The sequence below is a fragment of the Vicia villosa genome, unplaced genomic scaffold (assembly GCF_029867415.1).
Source record: "Vicia villosa cultivar HV-30 ecotype Madison, WI unplaced genomic scaffold, Vvil1.0 ctg.000339F_1_1, whole genome shotgun sequence".
NCBI classification, from domain to species: Eukaryota; Viridiplantae; Streptophyta; class Magnoliopsida; order Fabales; family Fabaceae; genus Vicia; species Vicia villosa.
Window position 1 is genome coordinate 1,024,976 of NW_026705151.1, and position 20,034 is coordinate 1,045,009.

General features: G+C 35.7%; 3 protein-coding genes across 7 annotated transcripts; all 3 read right to left on the bottom strand.

Annotated features, from left to right (window-relative positions):
- Positions 1 to 2,109: 2,109 nt before the first annotated feature.
- Positions 2,110 to 4,232, bottom strand: LOC131626966 (uncharacterized). Its single transcript, XM_058897799.1, has 4 exons — positions 3,867 to 4,232; positions 3,639 to 3,755; positions 2,649 to 2,981; positions 2,110 to 2,535 (listed from the first exon to the last, which is right to left on the bottom strand). The coding sequence occupies exons 1-4, from the start codon at positions 4,230 to 4,232 to the stop codon at positions 2,110 to 2,112; spliced, it is 1,242 nt and encodes a 413-aa protein (XP_058753782.1).
- A 1,144-nt stretch (positions 4,233 to 5,376) lies between these two features.
- Positions 5,377 to 10,324, bottom strand: LOC131626985 (uncharacterized). The gene is made up of 6 exons (XM_058897821.1): positions 10,057 to 10,324; positions 7,687 to 9,418; positions 7,304 to 7,555; positions 7,085 to 7,165; positions 5,729 to 6,331; positions 5,377 to 5,618 (listed from the first exon to the last, which is right to left on the bottom strand). Exons 2-6 carry the CDS (start codon positions 8,959 to 8,961, stop codon positions 5,565 to 5,567), a joined length of 2,265 nt encoding a protein of 754 aa, XP_058753804.1. The 5' UTR covers positions 8,962 to 9,418; positions 10,057 to 10,324; the 3' UTR covers positions 5,377 to 5,564.
- A 1,616-nt stretch (positions 10,325 to 11,940) lies between these two features.
- On the bottom strand, positions 11,941 to 18,497 carry LOC131626986 (uncharacterized protein At2g33490-like). Of its 5 annotated transcripts, none has more exons than XM_058897823.1 (11): positions 18,154 to 18,497; positions 17,593 to 17,665; positions 16,194 to 16,268; positions 16,023 to 16,084; positions 15,859 to 15,927; positions 14,972 to 15,000; positions 14,685 to 14,892; positions 14,351 to 14,584; positions 13,985 to 14,038; positions 12,748 to 13,663; positions 11,941 to 12,288 (listed from the first exon to the last, which is right to left on the bottom strand). In XM_058897823.1, exons 1-11 carry the CDS (start codon positions 18,265 to 18,267, stop codon positions 12,269 to 12,271), a joined length of 1,854 nt encoding a protein of 617 aa, XP_058753806.1. In that variant the 5' UTR covers positions 18,268 to 18,497; the 3' UTR covers positions 11,941 to 12,268. The 5 variants fall into 5 exon arrangements, with proteins under 5 accessions (XP_058753806.1, XP_058753807.1, XP_058753805.1 ...); XM_058897824.1 differs by having other exon boundaries at positions 11,941 to 12,279; positions 13,985 to 14,041; XM_058897822.1 differs by having other exon boundaries at positions 13,985 to 14,041.
- Between the last annotated feature and the right edge of the window lie 1,537 nt (positions 18,498 to 20,034).

A 20,034-nucleotide genomic window follows, 5' to 3' on the forward strand; every position in this document is an offset into this window, starting at 1 on the left:
AAATCTTGTGTTGGAACGAATAAATAAGAAAAAAAATGTTGGACGAGACGATTAAAAAATTACTCATTTCTTTTTAATTTTATTAACTGAATTTATACTACTTACATTAAAAATTACTCACTTCTTTTGATTTTTATTAGCAGAATTCATACTACTCGTATTTTTCAGTTCAACAATACCCATAATATGTTGAATCTTTACTTTAGAATTTAGATTTTGTTAAATAATGAGAGTTTAGTACTTTTTTTTATGATTTTATTTTTATTTCTATGTCATGAGAGCCCTAAACCTTTTCTATGCTCTTTCGTTTGCCTTAAAAAATGCTTCAACTCAATTCTCTTACAAACTCATTAATTTAGGTAGTGGTAAAATTCTTCACTCTTAAACTGTGTCAAATTTGAAAGGGAAAAAAAACAAGAAACTAATATGCAATTTTTGAAAAATTTTAGACACCAACTTACAATTTTTAAAAAGCCTGAGTCATTTCAAAAATTTCAAAGATATAAGAACCACTTACAAACTTAAAAGATTAATAAGAAGAGAAATTTCATTACACCCTTTAATTTTCTCTCAGTCACCTAGAGAAATTCCAATTATATCCCATGTTTATGTAAAAGCATATTCGGAAGCACTTTTTTTTCAAAAAATTTGTTTCTTTCGGTAAGTACATCTATGGAACATTCTGCTATCTTTTTAAATCACATACATTTCACTCCAAAACTCAATTTTTATAACAAAAAGGAAAAATCAAATTATAGTAAATTAAATTAATGCAATTTAAAGGCAATAGTAATAGTACAAAAAAATAATACATCCTATACCAATCGTTAGTTGGTTTAGTGGTGATTGGCGCTGAACTTGGTATATACATAAATGAAATAAAAAATACAGATATAAAAAAAATCACAGGCATCACTACTGTGTGTGTCAGACATCAACATGCGCCTTTCCTCTGTCTCTAGCCTCCGCCTCTGCGTCCACCACGTCGTCTGCTGGTTACTCTGTCTCTACCGTCGTGTATGGGTGGGACACTATGTAGTATCAGATGATGTACCCGTCAACGCAGCTCAAGTCTGTAACATCCCGATTTTCTATTTTATTTATTTAAATAGCTATTTTATTATTACTATAATTATTTAATTATTACTTGGTGTGGTAATTATTTATTTGTGTGATATTATGCTAATTGGGTTATTAGAATTAGTGATAGAATAATGAGATAATAGCTATAGGGTCTAACTAATTGGAATAGAAATAACAAGAGAGTGGGTAGCTAAGCTCATTAGATTAAAGAAAGATAGTAAGAGGGATTATGTTAGTTCTCATAACTTTCACTTTTGATAGAAGAGAAGAGAAAGAGAAGAGAGAGAAAGAAGGGAACCTAGAAGAAGAAGGAGAATCTTCAAGAGATAAGGGAGAGAATTATCATTATTGTGGGTATATATGTATGCAATGGATAGTTTGTATGCTTAGGATTCCTCATCTCTCTATTTCATAACTTTCAAATGTTAGGTTTTGTGTAGAATCTATGAAATTGGATGATTAAATCATGTTTTGTGTTGTTATGTTGATAACCCATGGTAGAACTATGATTAGAAACCCTTATATGCATGATTGTTGGTGGTTTGGTTGGGTTTATTTGGTTTAAAATGGATTTTGGAAGTGCTGTCAAAAATGTTTTTTTTTCAAATATCGCAAAGGGCGCGTCGCGTCGAAAGAGCGCGCGTAGCGCGTAAACTTCTGACTTGGCGCGCGTAGCGCGGCCTGTACTAAAACTTTGTGTATTTTGATCCTTTGACTTGGGATCCTGCATGCTTATATTTTAGTAGGGATTTCCATGGATTTTAATAATTTATTCAATGATGTTTGGATAGGTTTTAAATCGGATTTACATATGTACATGATACTTGATTTTGGTATATGTAGATGATGTGTTTTGATGACTTGTGTGGATAACATGAATTATCTTGTGTGCTAAATGTTATTTATATGTATGTTTTGTTTTCATTGTTGTGTAAACTACATGTGTCACCCTTTTGAAACATGCATGCTTTATTATTCTGTTATTATTTGTAATATTCGGGGTTTAGAAAAGAGGTGTTACACAGTCTACCTTTGATCTGGTCGCCTGAGCCTCGTCCGGAACCATGTGATGCTCCCATTCTGCAAAGAATCATCTAGTTGTCGACGGGTCACGGCGATAGGAACAAAGTCAGAAGAGGGTCGAGGTATCGTCTGCTGGTAGCCAACCTGACGCATGACACGCTCCAGAAGATAACGAACAATAATGGTCGAACTGGCAGCCAACCATCCAGAATATATGGCGAAGTCATCCCACGGAACTGTCTCACGGTGAACATCATAGTAGTCATATCGGACATCCCCAACAAACATGCGGTCAAGACAACGCTTATAAGGATTCGGCCCCTGGTTCCCTCTGAAGGGGACGAAGGCTCTATCACGCGGCATGGCCTCTGTGTAACCCGATACCTCTCCCCAGCCAATAATGCCTGGGAAGTGTTGCAGTATCCAACCCTGAAAAATAAAGCACGGGGATCAAACATATTATCACAAATATATAACAAACTTTGAGAAAAGGTAGAAGGGTATAAGATTGTTACCACTATAAGGGTACAACTGCCTACTACAATCCTTTCCTTCCAAAGGCATTCCTCTCCGAGTCTGTGGTAGGTGTACGCCAGTGTAGCCGCTCCCCAGTTGTACTCCCGGACACATGCGGTATCCGATAAGTACGTCGGATAAACGACGTCTATGTACGACGAGCTTGTGTCCACAAACAATTGGGTGCCTGACAAATATAGAAAGTAACATCTCAGCGCTCGCAGCTTGTGTATATCCACCTCATCATCGTCACCAGCAACAGCATGTGCCGCAAGGAGCTCGACATCGTATTGTTGCCTCAAGAAGTGAAACTTGACATGCGCCCTGCCAGTCCCCTCAACCTCCTCCTCGATACAATACTAATACATTTGTTAGTAATTGTCCATCACTCAACATTAAAATTCAATTAAAATGTATAGAAGAAGAAATATTTTCAACTTTAAATAACTCAACAATTTAAGAACCCTTTTTTACAATATTTCAAATGGTGTTGTTTAATGCTTTCATTACAAATCTTCATTAGTGATTGTTTTCTCTATGTGAATTTGGATTGTTTCAGACATGGATGATTCAAATTCGGGTTTAGGAAGAACATTTATTGGGTTTTAATTCTAGATAAAGATTAAGGTTTAGTATTCACTTGTGTATCAAAGTTTAATGCTTCGTGTTGTTCGTGTTGTGCTGAGAAATCGTTGACGCGAGCAAAACGGAATTGTATCAGAAGTGCCCATGTTAAATTGTACTATAAAATTTTGGTCGTCAATAGGAAACATTAAAAATTTACGTTGAGTCTCAGGAACAACCCCCAGGTCTTCAATCAGTATCTCCCCCGCTCCCTCCTTCATAAGCCTACCGTGACTAAGGAGGGTACCCCTGATAGGTATATCCAGGAGGTATGCAATGTCGTCAAGAGTGATGGTAATCTCACCGTGAGAAAGATGAAATGACGATGTCTCTGGATGCCACCTCTCTCCAAATGCCATTAGCATCCTATTATGTATCGTCTGGAAACCGACCTGACAGAGGTCCCTCGGCCCAGAAGTTGTGAGGACATCCTGGAACCATGCCTCGCCAGGCTGCGTGAGAGCGGCAATCTTCCGACCGTGGTTGTAGAACTTCTGGGGTTCCCTATCCTGAAACTTTCCCAAAAAAAACATTGTTATTAATAAATAAAGTTAGAAACAATTAATCAGAAACCGAAGAAAAAAAGTAATATGTAATAAGTAATAATCAAAAAAAATTACCTCTCTCTCCCAGATATGCCTGGCTGAATGATTTGCATACTCTGTCAACAGGGATGCTTCTATAGGACCCCCCGGATACCAGACAGGCTCCGGCATCGAAGATCTTGTATCGACCGTCACTAGCACAAACACAAAAGTAAAAGAACTGCCCCGTCGACGTCTGCGCGTGGAGGGCATCTGTGAGAAACCCTCAGCATCATCCCGAGGCCTCCGTGATGAAGTAGTAGATGGAGAAGGCCCCTCAACTAGAACGGATGGAGAAGACCCTTCGACTAGAATGGATGGAGAAGGCTCTGCTGGAACGGGTGTAACAGGTACATCTATTGGAACGACAGCTCTGTCAGTCACCTGTGATACTACATGCATCTGTTCACACCGCACGGATGCATGTTATGCAGTCCTCCCATGTATAATTTAGTCTGGATGGTCGGCCATAATGTCTGCATTGTGATACAAATAAAATCGAGTTAGATACTCTACTCTGTAGTTATAACAAGAAAAGAAGAAAAATATTTGCTCTTCCGTAGATGCATCTACGGAAGTATCTTACGTTTCAAGAAACTGGATTTCTTCCGTAGGTGCATCTACAAAACGACCCAACGTTCCATTCTTCCGTAGATAAATCTACGGAAGGTTCTGAAACCTCAAAAACGCAACAATGGCGATTGGTCACTGTTGCAGAGGGTTAAAATCCACATTTTGGTGGCTTGATCGTCCGTTTTACACATCAAACAGTACCTACATTGTCTCTAAACTATATTTCTAAAACTATCCAATCATTTCTACACCTAAAAATTGAATTCTAACTCTATTACAAATACTCTAAAATAATTCAAAAAGTCGAAAACTTACCGATTAAATTAAGTTTTGAAGTTGTTGGAATGTGTTGATAGATGACGTTGACGTTATCGACCGAACTCGAGAGCAATAAAACAAGTTTTGTGAAAGTTTGATTTTTGAGGTTTGGGGAGTTTGAGTGTTTGAAAATGAAAAAAGTGAAGAATGGGGGAGGAGGAGAAAAGTCTAGCACAAATATAACATCAAATGCTTTCATAAATGCAGCTACAAAAGCTTCCGTATATACATATACAGAACAAAACAACATTAAACAAAATAAAAGGGTGTTTCGGCACATCTACAAAAGCAGTGGACATTTTAGAGAACTCGCAATGGTGCAAGAAAAAACCAATGGGTTGGGTAAGATATTCTCTTTAATATTCACATTGTATAAAATTGTATAAAATAAAGAGGTATTTTAAAGTTCCTTAATTATGATATCATTTGAAACTCACTAAAATTTCCATTTCAAAATATTCTTCAAATTTTACATCCAAACACTAGAACTTTTTACTCAAACATTCCCCCATCTAAACCTACTCATACTAAATTTCGGAAGATAGTTAGTTGATTACCACTTGCAAGTCTTTCACAATGCTTGTTTCTTTCAAGAAAAGAATCCATGCAATGCAATAATCAACTTCCACAAAGCATTTCAACATCAGTTATCATGTTATGTGACAATTATTTAAGCAATTAACCCATTAAATTATTGACATTGTTGAAGTATTTACAGGAGGAAGAGGGTCAGTGTTATTTTTTCAAGGACAATGGCCTCAAGTAAAGGCCAGCAACAAGTAACTATGTACAAAAAAGTCAGCAAAAGCAGCATGCTTTTGAAGATGGTGTAAACTAGAATTTTCAGTTGAGGTCGAAGTATCTCGGATCTTCGGGAAAATGGTACTCCACGTTCATCTGCCAAATAAACCGAAACAAACAATGTGAGACACTCGCTAGAGACAGACTGAAAAATGCATACAAAAATATTCACATGCAGAGATAAACCATAATGCTTATATACATACCTTTCCCTCGTCGGCATCTGAATGACGTTGAGGGAACACAACCTTTAAATCGTTACACAGATAGAATCTCCGTTCCCCTTCCGTGTCCGATCCGGCTTTTTCTGAAAGAGAATTATATCTACATTTTTGAACTGACCTACTTGTCTTCTTGGGAGAAGGGCAGATAAAGCGAAGGTGGAGAGCATAACGGAGTGGGCCAGCAGTACTAGAATTCTTTGAACATGAATTTGATGACTTCCCTGATTCATCGCATGTTTTCTCCCACGGTTCCTTTCCTTCGTTCCTTTCACATTCATCGGTTAAACTTCCACTGTCAAGCTTTACTGACGAAGGGACTTTCAATATTTTGGAAGAATCCTCTTTGTTTAGTAAATTTCCCAAGCTAGAAGCCTTTGTGTTTCTCTGATCGGTAGATTTTGTTTGATTTACAACAACGTCAACAGCATCTGTGTGCATTACTTCCTCACTACACGGGATGTCACGATTCTTTTGCACTAGAGGAATCTCCTTGTCATTTCCACTGTCCAACCCGGTTGAATCATTTTTCGACTGAGGGGGTGTTGTGCTGGAAGACCCGAGAGTGATTTTCTGGCGCAAGAATGTCTGCTCATTTATGATCAAAAAATCAGAAACTGATATACAACCAAGTAAATGTGATATGATTATAAAACATAACAAGAGCATATAATTTCAAAACATTCCTATATACTGCAAGTTAAAAAGCAAAAAAAAAAAAAAAGGAGATAAATGGGACAAGAGTCGAGTTATCAAACACAGATTGCAAATGGGACAAGAGTCGAGACCATGTTGTATCTAAGTCAAAAACATAGGCTGACCTACATTTGAGAAAGCCAAGGCCAAACAATATTTGAAACAACCAATGCCGAACTGTATCAAGGATCTCGTTCAAAAGCTGATGCGGAAAATCTAGAGACTATTGGAAGGGGGAATCAATAGTGCAACGAACTGATCTAAGGATCTAAGACAGGTTGTGGAGCAAGGGTGGACAAAATCTGTAGAGCTATGAGAAGCAAAGAATGGTGGAAATAATTATGTTCTCATTATATTTCCTTTTTTTTTGTGAAAGGAATCTTATTATGTTTTGTTATGTAATTAGTACTTTGTTTTTTATGACATGATTTTCTTTTGCATGTGCTTCAATACTTCACTTGCGTATTTACTGATGTTAAGACCTTGTGATGAGTCTAAGGATTGATTTATAATTAAACTTCATCACGAAACTGATCTGAAGGGAGTTCAAAGCTAAAACTAGCCGTGTCGGAAGAATAACGGCATTCTAAATTATAATGTCCAGGTCAATTAAGTCAAGGATTCATTCAGAGCGCTGAATCTTACTTTGGTACCAGCTGGCATGTCACTCAAATCATAGTTGCAAAAGAAAGTGTGAAGAGGAGTCTTTTCTGGATTGCTTAGCACCTGCAAAGAACGATGAAACAAAAGAGTAAGGCATTCTCGCTTAAAAGATGCTAGTCTTTTTAAGATGAAGGCTCTAACAGGTTCAATTGAAGACATTGAGATACATGGGCTAAAACTGAAACAAGTATATATCAATACCAGCTGAATTCTTCCTTTCATTGGTATACGAAAACGGCTTTTAACAGTTTGTGAATCATCATTTCTAAGCCCCCGTTTCACAAAATGGCCTCTGAAGATGTTTGGTGAAGAATTCCCCGCAAGATTTATGGACGCATAATACAGTAGATACCGATCTCCATCGACACTAGTAACAGAAAATGGAAGCTTCTGTGATTTAGGAGAGAAGTTTCCCCCAGTAATACTTAACACGGCAAGAAAGCCATCGATTTTCTACAGGTATAAGAGAATAGAAACAAGTAACCATCCGTTAGTTTCTGTAAGAATTATTAGTCAACCAAAGTATAGAATAATGCACGAGATCGTTAACACTAAAGCAATTACTTGCTAGCATATATACAAACCTTACTACAGTTTCCGGATACGAACCGGCCAGATAAAAGGGACTCTTCAAATGAACCAACCAAAGACCTCCTAACTGAAGGGCCACTCAAACTTCTAGTAAACCTCTTGATGTTAGAGATGGGAGCTGATTCTTGAGAAAGTGACCGATTCATGTAAGAAATGTCATCCAGAGAAGATGGACAAAAATCTTTGAACAAGAATTCAACATCTTCATAAGATTTGTGCGAAATTTTTAAATCATCATCTTTACGATTTAACATAAAGCGTGAACTAGAATTGTCTAGTGTTTCTTCTGTACTCCTTAAAGCTACATTGCAATTCTTTATCTCTTCGGTAACACTCCTCCTGCATCTCGCGGCCATTTTCATTCTTTCGGAAAATCTAGGACCAAGAGGAGACAATGAAAGCGGAGAGCTCGCAGGTGATACAGATATTACGCCACTTTGAGGTCTGGCCACAATACTTGATTCTCTTAAGTGTTCAATTCTAGGAGTTGGTGAGCTACCCTGTATTATCAAGCCTCTATATTCCGGCAAAGGACCATCAGTTTGAAAAACGGATTCTCTACTTTGTGCCGTGATTTTCTGCTCAGAGCAATTTGTCAAGGACCAACAAGGCATTGTAGAACCACTTTTACATCCAATATTTGCCTTCTTATTATCTTGTGCAATGGACATTCTGATAGTATCACTCTTAACAAGGGAGAAAGGCTCAATATTTCTGCGTCCTATATCGAGAGAATCGCCTTTGAAATGACTTGGGGAGAGCATACTGCTCAGCGGAGATAAAAGTCGCTTCCTAACCAATGAATGGGCAGATTCGGTGTCATTGGTCGAGATACTAGCAAAAGAGGAATGAATATTTCCAGACGGAACATCGGTGAATCCATCAGCTAAAGAACTTGTTCTGCCCGATTCAAAACCGACAACCCTGGAAGCAGGAGTGTGAACCCTTCGCTCAATTTTTGAAGCAGGGGGAGTACTTATATCTGTTGTATCAATCTTCAGACTGTGGACATTAGAAGTGACTTCCATTGCTCCTCTATAAAATGTCTTATCAGAAACAATTGACCTTTCTAACGAGGCATTCTTGGGAAAACCATCAAATGAAGATCCAATGGTACATGCAGCATATCCATGAGTGGTAACGTTATTCATGCTGCTTATAGCAGAGGGACTTGCATCCGAAAACTGAGGCGAGCCAGTTGAAACCACCCCAAAATGTTCACCCTTTTCAGCAGCTTCACTTTGGGGTATTATTTGTGGCAAACCCATCCTTAATATCTAATTCACTAAATACCGAACTTGATCTATTGCTAAAAAGATGAAAAACTTGAAACTATCAATGCAATCCCTCGGCAAGGTTTTACATGTTCATTTCACACCATCTTCGCCTTTACCAGACAACTAAAAACTACAATCCTACCTATACGCTTACCGGTTTACCACTTCAACTACTTATGCTACTACCTATTAACAACTACAATTGGAATGCAATCATACCAATCAAGTAATTCTAAACCGTCTAAAAATCTCATACAATGCTACACATATATCAAAGGAATCCGAGTTTTTTACGTTGCAACCATCATTTCTTTTGCAGGGCATACAGAATATGTCATCAAATAAATAATCATATGTATCCAAGAACTGCAGCCGGAGCAAATCTCTCGATCTCCATACTTGCAGCAGATGAAGCCCAAACAATCCATAGTGGATGCCAATTCATTGCCTACAAATGAATGATCGGTCGAATAAATACATCAGTTATCATCCAAGTTCACAAAGCCAAAACTTAATACATAGATCACAATCATCTCAAATTCAACACTTCACCGATCATATTCAAATTACATATTTTCAACTGAAAACAACTTCATAAGATATTTCAAACAAACAAAAACAAAACAATCAACTTATATTCATGAAACTTGGAAGGATATAGAACCAAATTCAAAGCAATCCACAATCTGATGGAAGAAAATGTAGAGCAATGAAAATAACATACATCAAGCAAGCAGAAGAAAGAAAGTTTAAAAAAACGATCTATCTTTGATCAAATTCTCAAGCTGAAGTAAAAACAATAAATGCCATTAAACAAAAGGTTTCTCTTGAAACAACCAACATGAAGAAAAAAGGAAAACGTTGATCAAAGGAAAATGGAAACCCCTCAACCTCTTAAATTTTCATCTACAAGAAGCAACAGAGTTATTCATTTTATTTTTTATTCTTAAAAACCCTTCTTAAGCATAACAACAAAAACTTAATTTATTTTTTAAAAAAAAATCAAATTTGCGATATAAACCCCAAAGAACAAAAATCAAACCAAGTCCAAAACAATTAACCAAAAAAAAAACTGAGAAAACGCACCAACGAAGAACAGAAGAACCCAGAAAATTAATCATATAAATAACCCTTCTGCAATTCAACCTTCCGATCAAAAAAGCAAAAGGGTATTCGAAAAAACAATTTTTTTTCTGTTGGGTCGTTGGAATTGCAGAGGGTGAGATAAGGGGTGGTGATAGATTAAGATTAGGTGTTGGAAATGGAATAGGGGTGTGATTGTGAAGTTGAAGAATGAGGCATGTGTGTGTATCTGTGTGCCCACAATAACATTAACATCTGTCCAATGTTTATGTTTATAAATATAATACCAAAAAAAAATTAGCCTCATCATTCCCACCGCACACACACCCACTTGCTTTGCCATCAATGTTTTTGATGTAATTATCTCATTAAAAACACTAATTACTCATTTAATTTAATAATTTAATTATTTAAAGAAGCTTTTTTTTTTCTTATCTCTCTGTCACTCACCATCTTGTATAGTACATTTTGTCTATTCTTTCATTGTTATCTTTTCTTTTCACTGATACCTTCTGCAGCTTTTTTTTTGTTTTTTAAATTTTGAAATTCACATTAATGTATTCAAGGGTTTGAATTTTTTTTTCTTTTTGACTGGTTATTTATTAAGAGATTGACACTGTTCTTTAAATGTTAATAAAAAAAAGTAAGAAATTAATCTGACCCAAATTGTTATATAAAGGATCTATAAGAGACAATATTCCGGCTTTGTTAAATGAATTGGAGTATAATGCGTGTTTGAATTGTACTTTTCTTCTGCTGCTTGCATTTATTTTTTCCTTTCTAGCATGTTTCGAACTTTGAATGTATTATATTATTGCTGGCCATGGTTTGCTATAATAAGATAGCGCAAGTACAACCGAAAGAAAAGTTTAATAGCTATGCAATAGAGCCAATGAAAATGTAATTTACTATTTTATGGATTATAATCCGCTTTATTTAATGGATATTTCCATTTAAAAAGAGATATATACAATAGATATAATAAGATTATATTCGTAGGACTATCTCAAATAGAAATGTCCTTTAAATAGAGATAAACTCAAATCCTTTTTTTTCTTCATAGTACAATAATGCAAGGATCGCATTTGCTTATCAAACTCTAACAACTAGGTCAACTATTAATAATAATAACAATTCTCCCTTGAATAAAAACAATAACAATTTCTCTTTAATAAATTGTACAAAACCTGCATTTTTTTACAGGTATACGATTCATATAATTGTAACTTATCAAATGATAACACAACATATATATGATAGGTCTAGAAAGTTTTTTAGTGACTTTAGTCTTGCTTTTTTGGCTAAATAAATAGCCTTCTAAAAAGCTTTAACCTTGTCAATTTTAAACAAAGTATGGCACGACTTAAGCCCTAACATTAACATACGATATAAGACTTGTCAATTTTAAATAAAGTATGGCATGACAGAGGAATAGACCATAAACCTCTGTTAGTTGGAATGACCAATTTTCACCCTTACCTACAGGAAAAGACATGCATAGCAAAAATATAAGGATCATCACTTAGCAAAGAAATATGCATTGATCACGTCATATGACCTAAACTAATTTTTAGTGTCCACCTTCCACCATACATTTGTGGACGAGTATGACTTTATAACTCACTATGCACATGTCGCCATAATCAGTGCAATCAAAAAATGGCAAGTAAATCCATTCAATAGCTGGGAAACAAAACAGTGGAAATGGATAGTTTGCCGAAACAATCTTTCACTATTACGCGTTTCTCTAATAAAAATATAGTAGTACCCATATCAAGGGCTAATGAGTTCATCAATGTGAAAATTCAAGAGCTGTCTGTCGTAGAGAAGCGAGGAATTCGAGAGGGGGGTGGGTATCTGTTTCTAGAATTATTATCATCCACAAAATTCAAGAGGTTTAAGTTGGTTTTACTTGGGGATGTGAACACAAAAAAAAATCATCCGGAATATATACACAGCACATCATAAAGACATAACCATGTAGAGTTTAGTTCCCATCAACACTAGTTATTATGGTAAAAATAATAGATACAAATTGAGATGAGAAACTAAACAATACATCAAATATTTACATATACCCTCCCCAGAACCTTTTGTTGGGCAGAACCTTTTGTTTGGCAAAACCGTAGAGTTCCATGCCAGTGATTTAGCTTGGACGAGCATAGAACAAATATATTTAAAATCATTTGCCTGAACCCAGCATCGTGTATGAGATTTAGCTCCCACCTGCATCCACTGAAAAACCTCATACTCACATTTCCCACCAACATGAAGATTACAAAGTAAAACAGGATGAGACTGACTAAGAAAAATGTTGATGCTGGCTAAATCACATGATTGTCAAAACAACATTTATGGAAACCTTGTTTCTCAACTACTTAAAAATTTTCAGAAATGAAGAAGCCATCATAAAGTAAAAATCGACAACAACAATAACCTAATTTAAAACAGTTTACAAGTTTATCGAATAACAGAATGAAGAGACAGTTGAAAACATCCAGCACCATGGTATTCAAAAGTAAACATTTCCTGAGAATGGCAATAAAATCATGATAATCAACTTGGATCCTTACTCTAATTAATTACTTCATAAGTTGATTCTGGCACTTAATATATATATGAAGACAAGTAGCTAAATTCCAGGAAAGTAGTCCCAAGTTTATACAAATTTAAGAAAAATAAATAGTTATTTACCTTTGATTTCACTAGAGTGAGAAGCAAGGTCAGATAGAGTTGATGCTCTCTGGGATAAAGGTGTTAGTGGATGGGATGCAGCTTCTTCGACCTTTTCTGGCATTTGGTGAGTGTGCAAATACTTATTAGTAACATTTAATACTACACCTCTCTGACTACTAGAGGGTATAGAAAAACTCCGAGAGACAATGATGGGTGGAGTTGGAAGTGGAGATGCTGAACTTGATACACCTGGAGGAAATTTATTAGCTGCATGATGCTCAGGATTCCTTAATCCTAAGGGAGCAGAGTGACCTACTCGAGAAGATTTTATTGCCTTGCTGGTTTGATTACCAGGAGGTCTAGGAAGCTCGTGTAGCTCACTTATCCTAGGTGAAGAAACAGGGGGAGGAGAAGTGCCAGGAGATGCTTTTGGAGATGAAGGCTGAGGTGTTGGCAAACGTGGGAAACCCCCGGATACAGGTTTTACAGACAATGGATTAGTCAATGGACCTGAAAAAGCATGCCTTTTTATTTTATCAATCGACGGGCGTGGTAACTGGGCAGATGTAGTGTCACTGTTGCTTTCTTTGAGAACAGAGTGAGATCTAGCAATAGCTGGTTCCGACGATTTTCCATCAACAAAATCTTTCACATTCTTTTTTTCATCCAAAGGAGATGAATGCCACAAATCATGTGAAGATCCACTTGCACTTAAGCGGGGTGCAGAACTGGTTTTTGTTTCTTTAATTTCAACAGGTGTAGGAAGTACATAAGCATTAGGCTTTGCTACAGCTGCAGATGATGACAACAGTTGTCTTACTTTTTCAGCAGGGTCAAATTTCTTTTCCGCAAATATTGGAGCTGAATAGCTGCTGACTCTTGGTGGATCTCTATTTGGGAGTTTAAAATCTCCATGGTACTTGTCTAAACTTGGCTGCCAGAAGGCAATTTAATAAAAAGTATTAGAGGATGACCCAGGTCAAACTAGAGAAACTTTTTCAGTTGATGACCAGCTAAACCAAGACAACAATAAGTGAACTACATAGTCATAGTCAATGTCATAATGCTAGACCAATATCCATAAATTAGGTGTCAAATCATTCTTTCAGTACTTGTCCTAAATATAGAGATTTTGTTTTGAAATCTTTTAGACCTCAACGAATTGAGGAGCTTATTTATCTTAATTTAAGTTTAGCACTTATTTAAGATTTAAATGGATGTTTCAAATTGGATAATCAAAACTTGTGAAGAATACCTCTATGGTTTCTGTGGTTGAAGCTCGAACATTTGAACGGCCTGATTCATCCACCTGCTAATATACATAAACAATGATCATGTCAAGGTGAAACAATAACTCAGATTTTGAAGAAAGAAAAAGTGACAGCAAGTTTTTTATGTTGGTGAATCAATAACTCAGATTTTGAAGACAGAAAAAGTGATAGTATGTTCTTTTGTGTTGGAGTAAAATAGCATCTATTGATGTAAACGGGTCTAAAATAAACCACAGTGAAATGCTTCAGTGATATTCCCAGTAAAAAGGAAAGTAATAAGCATTAAAAGAGATTTAATATGCACCTAGGCGTTAAAAATCATACAATTGTGAGTAATATCAAATTTCTACCTCTGCTGAGTTTGGCGATGTGGGGACATCCTTGTTTGATCTGTAGTTAAAACTCAACTCACCGCCTTCAGTAGCCTCATACGAATACTCATTCCCATCATCTTCAAAACTACCCTTACCATCATCATCTTCAAGGCCACTGAATTGATAATCAATATGCTGCAGTTCGGCAACCATCATAACATGTGGCTCAACAGCCTCCAGTGATTTAAGTCCCTTCCGAAAGAAATTCAACTATATTTAAAGTAAAACAAGATGAAAAGACATAGATCAAGACTAGGCCGAGAAAGGATCTCAAAGATTTGAATGAGAAAGATAGAAAGTTTAACAAAACCTGCGCAGCATGGTGTCGAGCAGCTTGTGTTAGGAGACTACGTGACTGGCCTTGTTTCAGGGATTTTAACCGAAAAGCACAGAGTGTTGCTTCCTCTTCGTATTCATCGTGAGCAGCTTGCAAATGCTGTACAGTTATATTTTCACCCTTACCACTTTTTGACTTTCCTTTCTCTTTCTGTTGGGCAATCATGTATTCATAAACATCTCTGCACACAATACAGCAGATTCAGGAAATATTCAGAGGATGAGGCACAGAAAACTAATAACGCTTTTATAAGTATGGACCTTTTTTCATCACACTGACGCTTCATGTCCTGCATGAAGAATAGAAAGAAAATGAGATGTAGTCAAGAACTAACTCTTGAAAACCCAGCATTATGAAGCAGCAAACTCAATACACTGCCAATTTTATTTATCACTGTCCTAGGCAAGGCAATCTATATAGTTCCAAAAAGCATCAAAGAGGACATAGTTTTTCATGTCTCAAACTTGAGCTTTGTAAGGACAACTTTATTGTGTTTGCAAAACAAGCTTTAGATTAGAGAATATCAAAGGTTGTTTATTTGTTGGGTAAATAGTTCAATATTTAGATCTATCTTCCTGGGTATGATCTACTCTACTACTCAACATCTTGTAAAGACAATTTTTCTCACCATATTTAAGTTCTGCAATTTTGCTCCTACGCCTTGCTTAGTTCTGATTCAATTTCCACTACTATTGTAAATATCAACCCTCAAGTCCCTTGCACACACACATTGACAATGGATGCATGAAATGCTTAACAAATCCTCCACACACGACTAACTAATGGATGCATGTAATATATGACACTGGTGGTATTATCAACCAATTTCCCAAAAACGACCCCAAATAAGGGGGAAAATTGAAATAGATATGGAGACAACAAATAACCAACCAGAATATGTCACCAACAATATAACATATGTAAAATTACATGTTTCTACTAACATTTTCCCCAGGGGCATTATAAATTTCATGCATTACAATGAGCCCCGATACATTATCTTATGTTAATTGAATATATATTGTTCTTTAATGACAGAATATCACATGTAATTTATTTCAGTATGCTTTAAATACATATATGCATTAAGCACTGGGTGTGCCTTAAATAAACAAAATCTGACAAATAGAAAAGGACATAAACATACCTCAACAGTTCTTAGTTCATTAAGAAGAGACTCCGATGGTCTGGTTATTGTCAGTGATACATGAGAACGCTGGGGAACAGAAGGGATAGAGTCATCATGAGAACTTTTGTAAATGAACTGCACTTCAAGAAGAAAATCAAAAGGTTGCACCCAGCAAAACTTACATAGTTATCAACAAGTTTTTGAAGCTCAAGCTGCACATTTCCAAGCATCCCCAAAACTTTACCTGCATACAGTTCATAGCAACTGTAGCAACAACTAAACATGATTTGAATCAACTAGCATAAAAGCTAGGTAATTTAGATATGGAAGTGACGAAACATTTACCCACTCACCACTCTCTTCATCATTGTTTAAGGCAGTTTTTTCCAATAGACAAGTGCCCATCTCTTGCAGTGACTCCGAAAATTCTGTAACATGTATCACAATAAAGATACCTTAGAGACTTTTATTTCTCAAGGCAATAACTGATCGGGAAAAAAAGAAAAGAAAAATACTATTAACTACATAAAGAGCCAGTTTAGATAAAGTTTTCAAGCACTTCTAAAAACTAAATATTAAAAATTATTTGAACAACAGCTTCCCATATAAGTTGAAATTAGATTATACATTTCATTATTACAGAAGCTCTCATTTAAAGTGAGAAGAGAAGGGAGGAGGCAGAGGTTTGACTAAAGAGGTCATAGATCTTGAAAGAGAGACGAGAGGAAGTTCTGACAAGCTACAGAGAGGTTGAAAGGCTTTAGAGGAGTGCCCAAAATTGGGAAAATGGGCTTATGATGGGAATGCTAAAGTTTATCCCAACCAGGTCCCCAAAAAACCTCGTCTTCAAGACACTCAAAATCTGCAATCCATAATCACACAAGCATGATCAACAGTGCCACTTGATCCCACAGAGTTGTGGTTTTGTCTGCAATCCCACTCGGAGAGGCAACCGTAAATCATAGGGTCATGCAATCATACAGAAAAACTTGCAATTTTGACAAAACAATCATATGCATAAACATGACAATATAATGAACTAACAATCAAGATTTGTTCTGTAAATGTTTGTCTATAAGTAAAGATAATAGGTGACAGTGGGAAAAAGGATACCATAGAGACTAGAGATATTGTTATTGATATTTTCAAATACAATTATTCTACCATCCAACTACATTTCAAAGGAAGTCACAACATACAATTTCAATGAGAATACAAAGCATCCCACAGCAGCAGGAGTACATATTACAAGTTAAGCATCATGGACTGTTTGACAAATATGTAATGGATGGAAATGCTGGACTTTGGCAGTAATGAAGAAAACCATGTTGGTCATGGACTATGGAAATTGGAAATGGATATATGTATGTTGGAGACATTATATATAGTGCAGATGACTGTGCTGATCATGGACTATAGTAATTGGAAATATAAATTGTTGTAGACATTATATATAGTGCACATCTAATGGTGTGCATATTTTGAATCAAAAGTGCACACATTCGAAACCAATGTTTACTAAGAAACAAAATAAAATTGTCGCTACCATATGGACATCTGTTTGAAGCACCCACTGAATGTGAAAACAACCAAATCTTCAATCTGTGACTTACAAATTTGGAAACATACATGAGAGAAAAAAGAGAGAGAGAGAGAAAATGAAGATCCAGTTCCTAAATATTAACAATGTCATATGTGAGGAAAAAGGGAGCAATACGAGAGATCAACAGAAAGTCAAAGCTGGAATCTTACCATAAGCGCTATTTTCAGTAGCAGCTGCTGCGGCAAGAAGGCTATCATAGCAATCTCTCATCTCTTGCATGTACTGCAAAATGAAAAGCAAAACCCATAATGCAACTAAAATTGATACACCAGATAGAACAATTCAAGCACAAGATTTATCATATACATTTCTCATCACAACACTCAAATTCCACATTGTAACCCTCAAACTAAACTATTAGATCATTAATCGAGCTCGAAAGCATAAAAAATCCAGCACATATAGCACCAACTTCCCATTCCAAATCCTCGCATTCAACTCTCGAACAAAAACCCTCCCATTTCAATCATTTTTTTCCACACAGCACATAAATCAAACAAAATTAAACATAAAGTTTATGCAATAAAGCATGAATTGAGGAATTCTAGATCAAAACACACATAACAACTAAACAGTAACGAAAATCAAATCCTCAAATCAAAACACTAATTTCAATCATAAACATAAAGCAACAAAATTAAGCTAAATCGATGATTCAGTCACAAATAGTAACAACATCGAGTATAAGCGAGAGAGAGTAACGAAAAAACCTTAGCAGCGAGAGCAAGTTCATCGAACTTCACAGAAGGCTGAAACTCCTTCTTCTCCTTTGCACCACTTTTGTGAAGTGCAATTCTCTTCAACTTGTTAAGCGAGGACTTCATTCTCGAAACCTAGCTAGAGATACAAAACGACAGTGAGAGAGAACAAAACGGCGAGGAAGAAAGAGAGTTTGGAAGTGAAATTCAGAGTATTGACGATGACGTTGGAGGTGGTGGTGGATGGGGTTTGGGTCAAAGAAAGGGAAGTGAGGTAGATCAGAGAAAAATGGAACGAAACGATGCGCGATGGGAAATGAAATGGGAATCACTCTAACGTCATGCTTCTAAGCCCACAACAGAACCCACACGCTTAAACAAACCTCACCACACGTGTGCCACTTTCAAGAAAAAAATCCGCATATTCTATCTAAATTCAACTGATAAAAGTCGATATGATTAGGTTAAAATCATATCCACAATGTTCGAATTATTAGATTAAATGTTATCACCAGGATTTGGGCGTTGCCTCTCGCAGTTATGTGTGTGAATTTTTAATAGTTATTGTTGTTTTATTTACAAACAAAAGAAATTATTAACGTAAAATACATTAAAAAAAATTATAATTTTAATTTATTTATGTAATATTGTTTTATGTTAAAAAAGTAAAATGACTATTTATTCTGTTTTTAGGTTTAATTTCTATTCCATTCACTTTTTAATTTGACCGAAACATATATACTCCACAAGTTGTTGTATTACTATTTGACTACTTTTTTATATAGGTTTTCTAAGAAATAGTTTTATATTGTGTTTTAATATTATACCATAGATATTATATTCCAGTCAAAATAAAAGTTTTATGTTATATTTTATGTTATTAATTTATGTATTGATATTGGTAGTATCCCTTGACCAAAAAATGTGTATATATGGTAGTATCATGGTCAAAAAAGAAATGCCATATCATATTGAATGGCGTTATCTTTTCTCTCCTTGTTTTTATTATTTTATGTTTTGGTCTTTGGTTTTTTATTTGCAAAATCATTTTTCATTCAACTCTAGTTTTTCTAATTCTTAAAAAGTTTTGACTGCTTTTATTATATTATCTCCTTGTTTTTATTATTTTGTTTAATCTTTGGTTTTTTATTTGCAAAATTATTTTTCATTCAACTCTAGTTTTTCTAATTTAAAAAAAAAAAATTGTCCGCTTTTATCATTAATAAAATAGCAAGGCTATTAACTTATAAGTAACAAGTATAATAACAAATATTGATGGTAGTTATCGATATGTCAAAGGTGTAACCTCGTCAGAGAGTCGGACATTTAATCTATGTTATCATGGCATCAGACATCGTTCAATTTGATCGGATGGCTCTCTGTGATGCACTCCAAATCAAATAGAGACGGTTTTAATCGTCTACCATATATCAGTTCTGTCACGCGCCATACATGTATTATCTTGTTTTCACTCTTGCAAGTTACTTTGTTATTACCTAACTGACTTGAGCGGTTGAATGTTAACCTTACAAGTCAATCCCGTTTAATAGTACTGGAGATTCTCGCCATCGTACCATAAGGACTTTCTTCTTTCATCTGACCAATTTCTCGTTCTATGACCAGAAAAGTGACACCATTTGTGGGAATTGACTTATAATTCCCACGAAAATCCACTATTTCTTAATTGTTGCATCATGTAGCAACCTGCCCTAAAAATTAAAGATTTTAGAGTCGCCACCTATTCTGAAGGGCGAATAGGAAACCCTACGCAGTTATGAGATTCAGGGTAAGTTATTATAATCAGGTCGAGGGAAGGTGTTAGGCACCCTCAACCCTTTCCTAAGGCTTTGAATCTAAGGTAATAGTTTATGGCTAAAAGTTAAGGTTAATAGC